Source organism: Stegodyphus dumicola, chromosome X1, assembly GCF_044657685.1.
Source record: "Stegodyphus dumicola isolate Sdum_Otavi_A_Nest chromosome X1, ASM4465768v1".
Taxonomy (NCBI): Eukaryota; Metazoa; Arthropoda; class Arachnida; order Araneae; family Eresidae; genus Stegodyphus; species Stegodyphus dumicola.
In genome coordinates this window covers 22,520,170-22,534,526 of record NC_140780.1, presented here as the reverse complement: position 1 = coordinate 22,534,526, position 14,357 = coordinate 22,520,170, and the positions used below count along the sequence as shown (strand labels likewise).

The 14,357-nt window shown below is 35.1% G+C and overlaps 1 protein-coding gene across 1 annotated transcript in view; it reads right to left on the bottom strand.

Annotated features, from left to right (window-relative positions):
• Positions 1-13,986, bottom strand: part of LOC118205487 (stromal interaction molecule homolog) — a 137,474-nt gene extending 123,488 nt beyond the window's left edge. The window contains exon 1 of the mRNA XM_085807192.1: positions 13,800-13,986. Coding sequence (XP_085663318.1) covers positions 13,800-13,818 — 19 coding nt within the window. The 5' untranslated portion in view covers positions 13,819-13,986. The remainder of the gene's footprint in view (positions 1-13,799) is intronic.
• Positions 13,987-14,357: the final 371 nt, after the last annotated feature.

Sequence of the window (14,357 nt, the reverse complement as noted above, 5' to 3'; positions counted from 1 at the left end):
TAACCGTTTTAGCCTAAATCTGTAAATTTTTCGTATCATATACCTGTCAAACCACATTTACGAAAACGTTTATTAAAATTGTAAATTTAAAATCCTTTAATCTCCAAAACTAGATGCTTCTATCATACGAAGAGTTAAATATTTTTCTTTGACTTAACATTTGGCAGACTTAATAAATATTTTTTTTAAATATTAACTGTAATTTTTTCGAATGAATTACGGCACAGTCGTGTCTATCTTTCTTTTTCTGTTTTCCCTTTTAGTTGAAAAGCGTAAATAACGTTAATTTAGTTCATCTTTTTAGCTCCATGTCTATAAAGAGGATTTTGTTTTTAATTATTTTTTTAACCTTTTTCTTGAACTAATGCTCTTAACTTTTAAGACCTAAATCTGAGGTGACAGTTCTACATAGTGGAACTTCCTTGCTTTGGGGGTGTGATCTGAATTGCATGTCTTAAATTTAAAATTAAGAAAAAAGAATTACCGCTCTTTTGTGCAATTGCATAGTAAGAGTTTAATTAATTAACTTTCATACGTAACTAAATATCGAAATGTCGATTTTTAGAGTCAGAAAATTTATAGCAAGGTGAGCTGTGTGCAGCATGCCTCGCACTATCGATTACCTCATTTCAGTGATGCAATACTTCGTATCAGCGAAAGTTCTTTTTTTCCCCCCTTCCTTTACTGTCACAATGAATGGGCGATGCTATTCGCAGCAGCGGTGCGATTAGCCGCTTGAGCTATTCGCACCGACATTAACCACGCATGCGCATTGAGTTGTCGGATCCCTCATTTGAACCCAATCAGAAGAACGGATTGTACGCATACGAACTGCCTAAGTGTTGTAGTGAAACCTTTTTTTTAAAGACGGGTTACCACCTTAGCGTAGTTTATCATTTTTTAAGCATTGGCGACTTTCAAAAGATTAGAAAGGAAAATGGGTTCCTTTTGTTATATATATAAAAAGAAGGAACATATTTCCTTTTATTAAAGTATATATAAAAAAGGGCGGGCCCACCAGCGGCCGAGCGGTAAAATCGCTGAACACTGGTAGTTCCGTCCGAAGTTCGAATCCCGCGAACGGGCTGGCTGTATGGGCGTTTTCGTGGTTTTCCCCATGCATAACGTGTATATGATCCTGTTTCCCTTAGAAAGTCCTCCACGAAGGCATCCCTCCCATTAGGCAGATAGCCCTAGTGTGCTTTGCCGTAATTAAATAAACCAAACTAACCAATATAAAAAAGGGCAGATTTTTATGTTCGGAATGTTTATTGTTTTCTGAACGGTTGGAATAGTTTAAATGACTGATTTGGGAGAAAGGACAAAATCTTGTTTACATTTTTGGTACTTCTTAGAATAATACATTTAGCTTAAAAGATGTGTTTTGCGCAATCAAGACTTCTATTCATTTCTCTTTGAAAATTTCGTCTGAGAAAAGATAATAAACATTAGACAGAGGATTTCTGTGTAGAAAATTTAGACATGAAATAAGTTAAATGCGATTAAATCAACTATTACATGAATAATTAATCATATAATACTGGTTATTAACAATTTTTGTATGCCTGTTTATTCTTTTAATGGAAATACTTGGCATTTTCCGTACACATAAAGTATTTCAAAGAACTGTGAAATATTAGTACAAACACATTAATAAATTAAATTTTAATAAATAATGGGATGTAATTTAAAAGACAGAAATAGTTTAATGTCAGAGATTTAGATTTAAAAATTTGCACACAGAAATGATTTATCAGATTTTATTTCATAAATAACTTTCATTTTGAAATATGGCATTTGAACCTATAAACATGTGTGGATACTGAAAAAGTGATGAATATATAAGAATATTGTAATGTTCAGTAATTTTTCTTATTGAATAATAAATTCTGATAGTCCTATGCTATAAGACTAGAGTCTAAGTTTGCATAAAAATTCTTCTGTTAAATAAAAGAATTTAAGTAATTTCTGTAGCCTTTTTGTCAATACATTAAAGATTTTTTAACTAATTACACGTCCTTGCAATTAGAACCATCATTAAATTCCTATTTTATCTAATCATTTCCTGAACATTATCATGCATATAGATTGACCTCGTCTTTGTAATTGATAATTATTACTTGCAAATTATTCTCTTGCTGATGAACTATTAACAACCCTTTCTATTGCTGAGTTAGGGTTAACAATCTTCGCTCTCTCTACCGCCTGCCTTACGGAAATCGGCGTAAGATACTGGTACCTGGGCTGATTGGGCTCATGCGCGAACGTAGGTGGTGTGAATAGCCTCTCTGCTATTCGTACCGTCGGTGCGATTAGCCACTGCGCACAATGAATATACAACAAAGGGCACTTCCGTAAGGTATAACATCTGTTACTAAGTTTATCTTGTAAACTTTCTGTCTGACAGTATCTATTCGTATGATGCAGATGATAGAGCATGTTCACCTAATTTAGGAGAAAAAAACATTTCATAGTGAACTCAAGTTGCATGAAAGAAATAAGAAAAATTATCAACTACCTCTGATCTCAAATATACACTTTTTCTAAATTACACACTGTTTTTTAAAGTAAGAATTTATAACGACCGCTAAAAGAAACCACGAAATCGAAATTTGGAAAAGGAAATGACATTAAAGTGGAAATTCTAATTTTGTTGCTTTCAAAAGTGAGATTCAAACCCACACCCACGTTCTTGGACCGGAACACTCGTTAACACTGCGCTGCCGGACAGGGTAAGGAAGTACCATCGATGGGAAATAGCTGTTACACTTTGCACTTTGTAATCGATTACGAAGTCTCGATGTTTCGTTTACGTTTTATGCGGAATTGTGGTGAGGTTGTATGCAGAAAATCCTGCAGAAAGAAAAAGGGCCTACCTTCATATTTAAATTTTTTCCTTGTTATATACGATACTGGACGCAATGCGAATAAATCTCTGTGATACAGTCAATTGTTTCTATTACTCGAATTAATTCCTCACGAGACCTTTATAAAAGTCTTAACCCCTTAAGGACCAGCGCCGCGAGAACGAAGCGCAGTCACGGAACAGGCCGCGCTAAAATAGATCGTTGCCACAGGCCCGCACATTTTCAACAGTTAAGCGTAATTTTACAATAAAAATCGTATAAAATCAGCATTTTGATATTATGACTTCAATTTTTGAAGTTGCATATTTAATGTACTAGTTTTTAGTGTGTATTAATATAAAAAATATCACATTAATAGAAATAAATTAAACAAGCAAAATACTAAAATGATAACTATACACGCGGAAATAAATACTATAAACATGGAAAAAAATTACACTTACGAAATTTTAAAAAAAAAAAAAACTAAACAAGAGTTACTTGTAGGTATTTAAATTCCAATTTAAAAATTCTGCTGCGTGTGAAATAACTCAAAACAAGGATCGACACACAGTCCTACATTGCATATTTCGCACTCAAAATACGTTGTTTGCTTTCGGTTTTCCTTGGTTTTAGCACACACAACGCATCTTCGCAACGTAATAAAGGTAGGAATCTTTATTACCTTTTCCGTCAACGTAAATTTTCGGAAACTGTCTTCCAGTTAGACGGAAAGGTGGAGTGTCCGGTGATTTTGGACAAATTTTTAAGTAAGGTCTCTTAGCCATGGCTAACGGAATGAAACTGAATATAACCCCAACACACGTCCCAAAACTTCAAAAGACACTCAGAAATATTTCATCCTTAAAACCTGTGTGACATCAGGTTTATATTAGAAAACTTCCTATTTTTCTAAATCAAAAACAACGTCCACGATGACCGGAAAGTTATCAAGAAAAGACCACACAGGATATCCGTTACTGATCACGTCAATATATACATTATATATACAGTCAAAAGTCGTTAATCCGTCTCGTCGGGACTTCGGCGATTACGGATTATCGATTTTTCCGGATTATAGATCATCAGTTTAAATATGGTAAGATGGCATGCAGAAATTACAAAATTAAAAATATGAAACCGTAATTTATGAAATAAAGAACAATTATGATCTAAAGGGTATCAAAATTTACAAAAAGAAAAAGCTTAATATTTATTTGTTTTTTTATTAAACATTTCTTTCAATGTAAGTTGTTTAAGTTGCTTCGTTTCATGTGATAATACTTTCTCTTTAATTCTATTAAACAGACATAATTTCTTGTTTAGTTATAAAGTTCCGCTGCTCAAGTCCTATAATTCCTGTGTCGAGAATACCGACTAATTTGTCAATCGAAATTTTTTCGTTTTCAATAACCTCTGTGTCACTTTCTGCACTATTGGAAGCGAATTATAATGACGAGGAACTTGATTTAAATCATATCAAAGACGGAGTACATCGAGATGAAATACTACATTTAGTAAGGAATTATGAGCCAAATAAACTAAAAACATCTGCCCTGAAGATAAGGATAGTGCTGACAGATCAACTTCCAATTCATTGTGTGCTGCAGCGTCCCCCCCCCGCCGCAGAGCAGCGTGAAATTGATAAACAGATTTCGGATTTCGAAACATACTTTCGCTTTGTAGATCCTTTACATATTAGTAAATATATATCAGAAATTCTATTTGACATAATCGAAAGTTCAAGCTTACTTTTATAAAATTGCTCTAACAGTCTGCAAAAAATAATAAGCCAAATCTAATTCGAAGAATAAGGAACAACGCAATCTGCAACATTAAATGAATTAGATAATTTTAGCTTAGCTTATACCGTCCTTTATACATTAACCGCCCTTGCGTAAACGTATTATGCGCATGCGCACACGCATATTCGCAGCCGTAAAGTTCTTACGCGCACACGGTCTTATGCGTCAACGAGACGCATACGTAGAAAGTTTGTAGCTTTGAGGTCCGGATTATAGATCATTCCGGATTATGGGTGTCCGAATTAACGACTTTTGACTGTATATATAATGTAATTTTTGTCATTCAGCATTACAAGAAAAGTCTTAGGCATGCATTATGAGACCTGGTTTGTGAGCAAAATTGAAATTAATGTGGGCATATTCACAGGATTTATTCTCACTAATAAAAAGAAAAATCACTGGCAATCTTAGCATGTATGAAACTACGCTGACCTGGGCTAGGAGAGACACTTATCTCGGGGTGATCTTTGGCCGCAATCTTTCCTGGTTCCCACACATACCTTCTATTATCAAAAGCTCCTGGTACGTAAAACGAAGTCGCCCAGACGGTATATTGGTTAAGAGATCTTACTGCGGTACCGAAGGGCACGGTTTCGAGCCCCGAAGAAAGTTTGGATGTTTGTAAATGTATAATGTCGGTGCGGCATGGCGGCACACTAAATGCGGCGAGCCGAAAGTCCTCTTGTGCGGATTTGGTAGAAGGAGAGAGGGGTGAGAGACCCTCAGATGCCTCCCTGATGCTCTTCCTCAAAACTGGGGTGGAAAATAGAAGTCCAACCTCTCTTTGAAGTAGACTCTGGTAACCGTTGTTCCATGTAATATGGACAAGACAAAAACAACAACGTAAACGAAATTCTACTCCTTAACTCCTTATTCCTTAATTCATACTCTGTAATTCCTTATAATAAAATTCTCGAGGAACTGAGTATTACTGAACTACTTTTCTATCGTCATTTTATGGCACAGAATTTTCGCTAAAGTCTCAGGAAGAATAACAATAGCATTATCCCACTATATAACTACAACTACTGCTATCCAGAAAATGTCAAGGGATCTATGGGCTATTCTTAGTGACCTAATGTAAATGCGAAGTCACTTATGTACCTGTTTGACGCTTATCTTTCAGTATTAATATATTTTTCTGTTACCTATTCTGATCCCATTTATCTTATGTGCTCATTCCTTCTGAGCCATGTTATTCCTTCTTCAAGAGATGCTTGTATATGTATGGCTTTACGATTAACATACATGCTTTTCTCGTACTCCTACCACGATAGATGGCCCACCAGCGGCCGAGCGGTAAAGTCGCTGAACACTGGTAGTTCGGTCCGAGGTTCGAATCCCGCGAACGGGCTGGCTGCATGGGTGTTTTCGTGGTTTTCTCCATGTGTAACGTGTATACGAGCCAGTTTCCCTTAGAAAGTCCTCCACGAAGGCATCCCTCCCATTAGGCAGATAGCCCTAGTGTGCTTTGCCATAATTAAATACACCACACCACCTACCATGATAGTAAACTATTATAATAGTGAACAAAGTTTGAAATTTAGTATTTCATCCCTAAATCACTCGGACCTATGAATAAATTTTTAAGTTTTACAATCAGTTTCGACAGAGGCTGGGGTCCCATGCTCCAGTGCTCTAATGATTACACCATGCAATCCCTGTGTGTTACAAAGAAGCCGATTTTATGCTTTTCTTTATTACATCCAATATCTCATCCCCAATACCATCAATAACATTATTTTGTTTGAGAGTTTTGAAGTGAATTAGGGGAATTTAATTGATCTGGAACTAATAACAGCATCAGGCGTAAAGCGAATTATCGATAGGCCTGAAGTAACTACAAATCATGAGAAGGTTAAATAACTTCTTTATTTAAATAGAATCTAGCATGAATCTAGCACTTTCTTCTTCTAACAATATCAGTCACATCTCGTGGTGATGTAACTAAACAGAAACAGTCAAGTTAAACGTGGAACAACAGTCAAAGATTACACAATTTAAATCTTACTCTAAGTTGGTCCAGTAATTCTAACTGGACCGTCAAAATCAGTTTGTCAGCAGACGAATAGCGCGAAGTCGAATAATTACAACTATCCGAGCTGGTAGGAACTAAACGTAGCATGCATTCGCATCCAAAAACACGCTCTGTGTTAAAAATCCAAAACACTCAGTTTAAATACTATCCAATTCATTTAATTCTGCTAAGGAAAACGGAAAGGAGAATTTATAGTAAAGATCCAAATCATAATAGCCGACTGATTTAAAACAATAACCTACAGAATCTTTAATTTAATACAGTATTTTGAAAATGTCTGCAAGATTTGAACATAGTTTCTCATATTGAGTGCATCTCCGAGTTCATAATGTTGTCCGAATGAAAGTTCTTGTCCAACCATCAATCAACATACATATCTTAATCGCTTCCCAAGTTCTCTATTTGAATCAGCTTCCGAATTATAGTAAAAAAATATCCATTTTCTGTAGCTTACTTATTTGTACAATTAAAATTAAAATTATTTGGAAGTCAATTCTTGTTCTTCCAAATAATTTTAATTTTGTTATTGCGGATGAATCTCTTTCAATGGCTAATCTTGGTTTTAAGTGAATAGTAGATTTGCAGAAATCAGTGCTATTCCACACGCCTTTGTCTTTCTCAAAATGAACACGAGGCCTACAAAATTGTCTATTTCAATATTTGTATGCAATTAACCATTTTGAATAACATTCTACTTTTTAAATGATGTTTCATTTTTCTCTTTTCTATGTAATACTTCATTTTTTTTTTTTAATTATTTACAGAAATTTCTGGGATATGCCTAGCTTGGGATAAAAGTTTTTGCTTTTTTTGAGAGCTTAAAGCCAAAAAAGATACGGCGGATAAATGACAGAGAACACAATATTGTGGCGCCAAAAAGCAATTGCTCTGACATAACCTGTTGGATATTTGCACAGGCTCCGTAATGGTATAACAGCTTTCTCGATTAAGTTCCTCATCAAATTTTAAATGCACAATTAAAATGATGATATATTTTACTCCAAAATCTTTCACATCACACACTAAATATTTCATGACTTGGAATAAACTGATTTACTAAAAGTTTAAATAAAGTCACTTTACAGTTGTGAGCTTGTTGGTCTCTTTCATGCCGACCCCAGGCAACTCGAGCTCGTCCAAATAACTCGGTTAAATTACAACTTTGGAAGCAGATAAAGGTTAGTCACGTTCTCCCAAATATCCCATCTGTTGTGTATTATAAGTGTGAATTCTAAGAATAAGCCAAGTTTGTTCACTGCAGAGCGACGGTAAAATTACTATCACGAAAAATCAGAGTAAAACAAAACTGTTTCTGAAAAATACAAAAAAGGAAAAGAAAAACGTTCGCCGCTTACAGAAGCTTCATTATTGGCTTCACCTCTTTCACTCTATCCCTGGCTTGCTATTACTTATGAAATAATTTTGCTAACAGTCATTCTAACAGTCTGCAATTAATTTTCTAATAGTCATTCCAAAGTCCTGTGTCCACTGTAACTAATTTCAATGAAGCGGAAGTTGCCCAGTTCGGGTGATACTCGTAGTGTAAATTGGTTCTCATTAATCCCATTAGCAAAGAAATCGTTATCCTCGCAATTAATTTGAAAATGCATAAGTCAGAAGGTTTGAGTGACTTTGATCAATGCATGATCGTGGCTGTACGGAAATTCGAGTACAGCATCTCTGAAATGGTTAATCTTGTGGGCTTTTCACATGCAACAGTTTCTGGCAACAGAGCAATTTCTTATGCAGTAAAACAATTCTGGTTGAAAATTGTTAGTAAACGAAAGAAATGAAAAGCAACTGGCGTGAATGGGCCACAGCAACAGAAAGGCAACAATACGACAAATTGCAGATCAGTATGATCCAGACATATCACAAAGCATATCCAAACGCTGAACACGACAGACTTCGCAAAGAATGGGTTTTAACAAATGAAACCTGTGAAGTGTGTCTGTTGTATCACTGCTAAACAGAAGGTCACGATTGTTGTGGATACAGGAGCACTAAAACTGAACTCCTGCAGAATGAAAACACCTTATTTGGTCCGCCTAATCTCGTTTTCTTTTGCATCATGCAGATGAAGAGATCAGACTATGTCGCAAATAGAATGAATGCAGTTACTCGTTTTGCCCATGGAAATTCTTCAAGCTGTTGGCCGTGGCATTATTATCTGGAGAATATTTTCCTGGCGTACAGTGAGTTCCTTGACCCGTTTGAAAAGTCACGAAGCTTTCAACACTGTAGCTTGCCTCAGTACCGTCGCAGATCACATACACTCATTTATGGTTGCGATATCCATGGTAAAGATGATCAGTTTCAGCAAGACAGTGTGCCTCGTCGCGGAGCGTAATTGATCTCAAATTGGTTTAAAGAGAAATTGCTTCCATGGTCATGTCAAACTTCTGACTTTTCATGGACTTAAATTCTGTTCGACATTTCTGGAATGAAACGGAAAGATCGCTTTAGAAGGTATTTTTTTTTCCTTCTTTCCGCTTGCTTTCTTGGTGTAACTGTATAGTACGTCCGGCTAACGATGGAAAGGTCTAGTGTTTGAATACCGGCGAGGATATTGCCCAATTTTTATGTTCCTGCATCGATATAACCTAATGACTCTACAAGTGGCGCCCGAACTAAAAAGTGATGGACGATTATTCGGCACCACCAAGATTTGGCGGCTGAGTTCTCTTGTCCCCAGCCGCCCTTTAGAAAAGGGAGTAAATATGGTAGTGTCTCCTTCATTTTTGCATACCCTCGGGGTGTAACTGGATAGCATGCCAGTTAGCAATGGAAGACGGCTAGAAATTTATCGGCCAGCATTAAAGCGGACCAATACCTAATTAGTGGGTATATCTAATATTTTGGCCATTGAAGGTTTTCAAAGTGTTTCTTAAATGCAATAAACATCTTTCCTTCTCACCTAGTTTAACACTATTTCTGTACCTGAAACAAATTTATAGCTGCAGATTGGTAACATAATTTTTTGCTTAAAACATAAGCGTTGTGTTAACTGATTAATCTGTAAAGTGAGAGATAGTATCATTACACTCAATCATTACATCAATTTTCTCGCATATAAATTTGCTTGACGTGACGTTTTCCTGTAATTCCAAGCAGGGATACAACAACAACAACAACAACAAAAAAAAAAAAAAAAAAAAGAGGGAGAGAAAGAGGTTAACCCCCCCCAAAAAGAAAATCTGAAATGTTTCAAATTTTAAATTACGTCCAAAGGGGCGTTGTTTGTTACATTTTGTGTGTTACACTTATTTATTAAATATCACGTTCTTAGCACTTAAACCATAAAATTCAGTTCAACAGCAATATCGCAAAATAGTTTTAAGATGAGCATATCCTTTAAAATTTCCGATACAGAGACTCCCGCGCTGGAGATAAAAATGTTTTTTTCTGTACAACGTTGCCATTGCTCGCTTTGAAATCTTTGAGTTTGTTAATTAAAAATTCATTAAAGTTTTACAAAATAGGAAATCGATAATAAAACAAATTCCAAATTTCAAATTTGGTCTTGCGCATGCCCATATTCGTAGGAGGATTACGTCATTCAAAATTTGATGGCTCTATGTACCGTTGTTTTATCACAATGCGAGAAATATACATACATTTATGCAAATTTTTCATTATTTAATTTCTTCAAATATAATGCAGGGTTTAACATTTGGTGGCAACAGTTTGAAAAGTGAAACGGACATTTACAGTGATTCAACGTAAAATAGCAAAACGAAAACAATAGTCTTTCAGGGACAAAGCCCCTTTGGACTAAAAAAAAATCGGTGTTGAATGAAAAGCACAACTATGCTACAACGTGAAGAAGAAGGAATGCAGTGGAAGCAAATATGCACTACAGGGTACAGTTACGGCAAACTAGAGAACAGAAAATGTAAAGAGCAAATGCTAGTATACGAAAAGAAATAAAAAATACAAATATATTAAAATACGCAGTACAAATAAATGCCAGAGCTCAGTAACAAGTTGTTCTGATAGTATGAAGTTTTGCAGCGGTTAAATGTAACAAAACATGATTAATGGATGGGATGCATATGCTGCGGACGTTTTACAGTATTTTATATTGTAATATATCTAAATAACTGACCATCAAAATAGAAGCAGTGAATGCTGAGGTTTTCGAAGCCAGGAGACATGAAAAATAAACATTGTCCTCGCCAAGACTCAACCCCTGATCTTTCAGTAACTAAATGGATATGCCAAATAGTTAGATCACAAGAGCACGCAGGGTTTCCTTACATCCTCTCTTGCTTAAAGTTGACCAAAGAAAAGCACGAGATCCATTCTCCCAAATCCAGGTGGTAACGAATTATTGTCCACCATATTTCAGTTCGGGAAGAGACAATATGGCTTTTCCAAGCTAGGAAACTCCATAAACCAACTGTGTTTTTTTCAAGATTCGCACCATGCACCTCCTACACTGTTTGTTGGACATGATAACCATTTACACGACTGAAGCACACACATGTAAACGTGGTAATTCATTAAACACATAGTCGCCTTAGGAAAGAAATTTTGATTGCTGTCTCGCAGGAGACCTTTGACACTTTGAATTTTAATTCGCTGTGCTCCAGATCGTTGCGTTTAGGAAAATGAGCATCAGTGATAACGCGCAGCCTTGCTTTGGATATCTTCAACTTTTTAATAAACTATGAATAATCATATTAGCCTTTCTGAGGATACGTGCAATATAATCAGTGCAGGTTAGTAGTATTTGGTGAAAACTAACCATCAAGAAGTTCGTATACTATCGAAATGTTTTCGTTTAAAGAAAAGATTACCCGTGATCTCAAGCCATGATTTTTTTTTTTTCTTTTCATAAGGAATATATGGGATTTAGTTGTATTAATGTGAATTCTTCGTATCCGCTCAAGTTCTCTATTTCAAGAATTCTTTTCTACAGTTTGACGATGACATATTCCTTGACAACTAGAATCTCAGTGTTACTTTTATAACAAACCGAAAATGTGGTTATTATGTGGCTTAGGAAAGTTAGCTATGTAGAAAAAATATAATACTGGTCCTAGAATCCAATGTGGGTTTTAGGTTTTTAGGTCCGAGTTGGTGACGCTGATTGCCGTACAGAAGGGTCCGGGTTCGAATCCCACAAAAGGCATGGATGTTTGTAAACATGGGGTGTCTGTGCAGCATCGGGGTCACTCTAAATATGCTACGAGCTGAAGGTCCTCTTGGTGATAGGGGAAGAGGGTTTGGAGACCCTCGGACCTCTTGGTGGTAGGGAAAGGGGTGCTCGGGTGCTCTCCATCAAAATTTGAGGCGGAACTGAGCAAAATCGTACTGTCATCTGTATTTTGCTCAAGGCTGTTGCCAACGACAGGCGCAGTCTTATTCTACTTACTACGATGAATTTTGTGGGCTTATTCTGGTGTTGCTGTCAGACAAGTGAGATAAGTCACAACAACGACAGGTCCTAGTGTCTTCAAAGAATTCGAATAACTTTGAAAGAATTCAAAACGTATGTTGATTTCACATTTGCATCACATTTGTAAGAACTGCGTATCAGATTTTTAATTTTCGATTTCTGTTGTTGTTGCTACTAATCCCAGATTGTTCAGCAAAGCTAGACAATCTCCATAAAAAGTTGTATCCAATAAAATGTTAAGAAACAATAGAGGATCCTGAAGGACCTCGTCTTTTTCCTCCTGAAGGACTTACGTAGTTTGCAATAATTCACTTTTCTCCTGAAGGACTTCTCGATTTCTTAGATGTATAAGAATAACATAGATACCGACATGTACATTTTCTTACTAGGGGAAGTAACATCTGAACGGAATATGCATAATGAGTTTCACCAACTATATAGCGAAATAAATTTGATCTCAACTTATTTTAAATGTGCAAAATAAGTTATTGCACATTTTCAGACATCTTCTTGTAGTATAAATCTCAATATATATTAAGCTTATTGTATTAAGTAGTATAAAGCTTATAAGGTAAGATTGCTGGTGTGCTCCCCACCTGATCACGAAATGATCCTATGATCATAAAGGGGCACCCATAAAGCTTATAAGGTATTGCTCCCGGCGTCTCAGTTTTCCTTCGTGGTGTAGTGGTTAGCACGTTTGGCCCGTATTCGAGAGGTCCGTGGTTCGAGCCCCGCCGAGGGCATTGTTCTATTTTAAGAAGCTGGCGGCATGAGTATACCTTTTAATCACATTTTATCTGAAGCCACATCAAACAAGTATTTGAACTACATGAAAATAGGAAAATAATCTCTGGAACTTGCCTTTTATGAAAACAATAAATTTCGGAAAAGACAAGTAAAAGAATTATTTTCAAATTTTTTAGTTTGCAATAATTCACTTTTCTAACTGCTTTAAGAAAGTAATATAAAATTTACTGAAGAAATTTTAAAAGAAAAGACTGTATATTTATTGGAATTAAATCATGTGAAAGATTCTTGCTTGGATTTCAAGGAAGATAATTTTTAGCTAATATTTGGCAGTGTCTTTTTATCTTGGCAACAACACAGATCAAAAAAGCAAAATTTTCGCGCTGTAATTTAACAAATTTGATATTTCCGCTTGTACTATTTTCTTTCAAACTAATTTCAAATCAATATAAATTAACTTTGAAGTTTTGTCAAAGAATTACCGAAGTTCTATATCTAATTTAGATGAAATTTTTTCTAACCCTTCGGCTATCTATTTTGAACTTTTGAAATATTCAATTTACTTCAGATTTTGAGTTCATTTATAAAATATTTAGCTTCCTGTTTAAGTGTATATGAAACGAACACATTCGAATAATCATAAAAATGGGGACAGATGTATAAGACGTTTTCCTTTCAACAACAGATGTATTAAACTTCAATAAAAGTCGAAATTTCTGAAATTTTACAGAAACCAACCTCTGGTCCTTAAAGTAATTATAAACTATATATCCATATCTAATCGCCCATGCTTTAAAAGTCTATACTTACAGTAATTAAACTACCAAAATCCATACCAAATAATATTTTGCAACATATCTATAATTCATATAAATACAAATTCATTTAAATATAGATTGTTACATGATATAATTAGAGAGCGACATAAAGCAATGAATTAACTTTTTTTTTTTTACCTTTAACGTTTAATATCATCCATAGTATGTAAAAATCCCTTGTCTGTTTTCTGTTTCTAAGTTACATCTTCCATCACGTTTTGAAACAACTTCACACTTCGCATTTCAATAAAATATAATCACTTAAAAATCATATTAGCTTAGCTTAAAGTAGTTCGCAATTATGCAAATTGAAAGGGATTGCAAAAACTATTATTGCACAGAAAGCCAAACTATCTACTCTCAATTAAACAAAATTTTTATCGATAAGCCAAGTTCAACTTACGCAAAAGATTAGATCAGAAGGCTGCATCAGCTTTCGTTTCTGTTGCTTTGGTTTTCTGATAAGATTATTAAAGAATCTTTTATTTACAAATTGTTGAGACTGACGGAATTGCATTCTGTACAGCTCAAACGATTACCATAACATAAAACTGATTTACAGTAATGCAAAGAGAATTTTTTCGGTAGCCAGTTTCTTCAGTGCCGTTTAGTAAAATCCATAAAAATTTCTCATTTAATACTTTGAATCCACAAAGTTTTATTTTATAAACTGTTAAACAAATACTGGATTAAAAA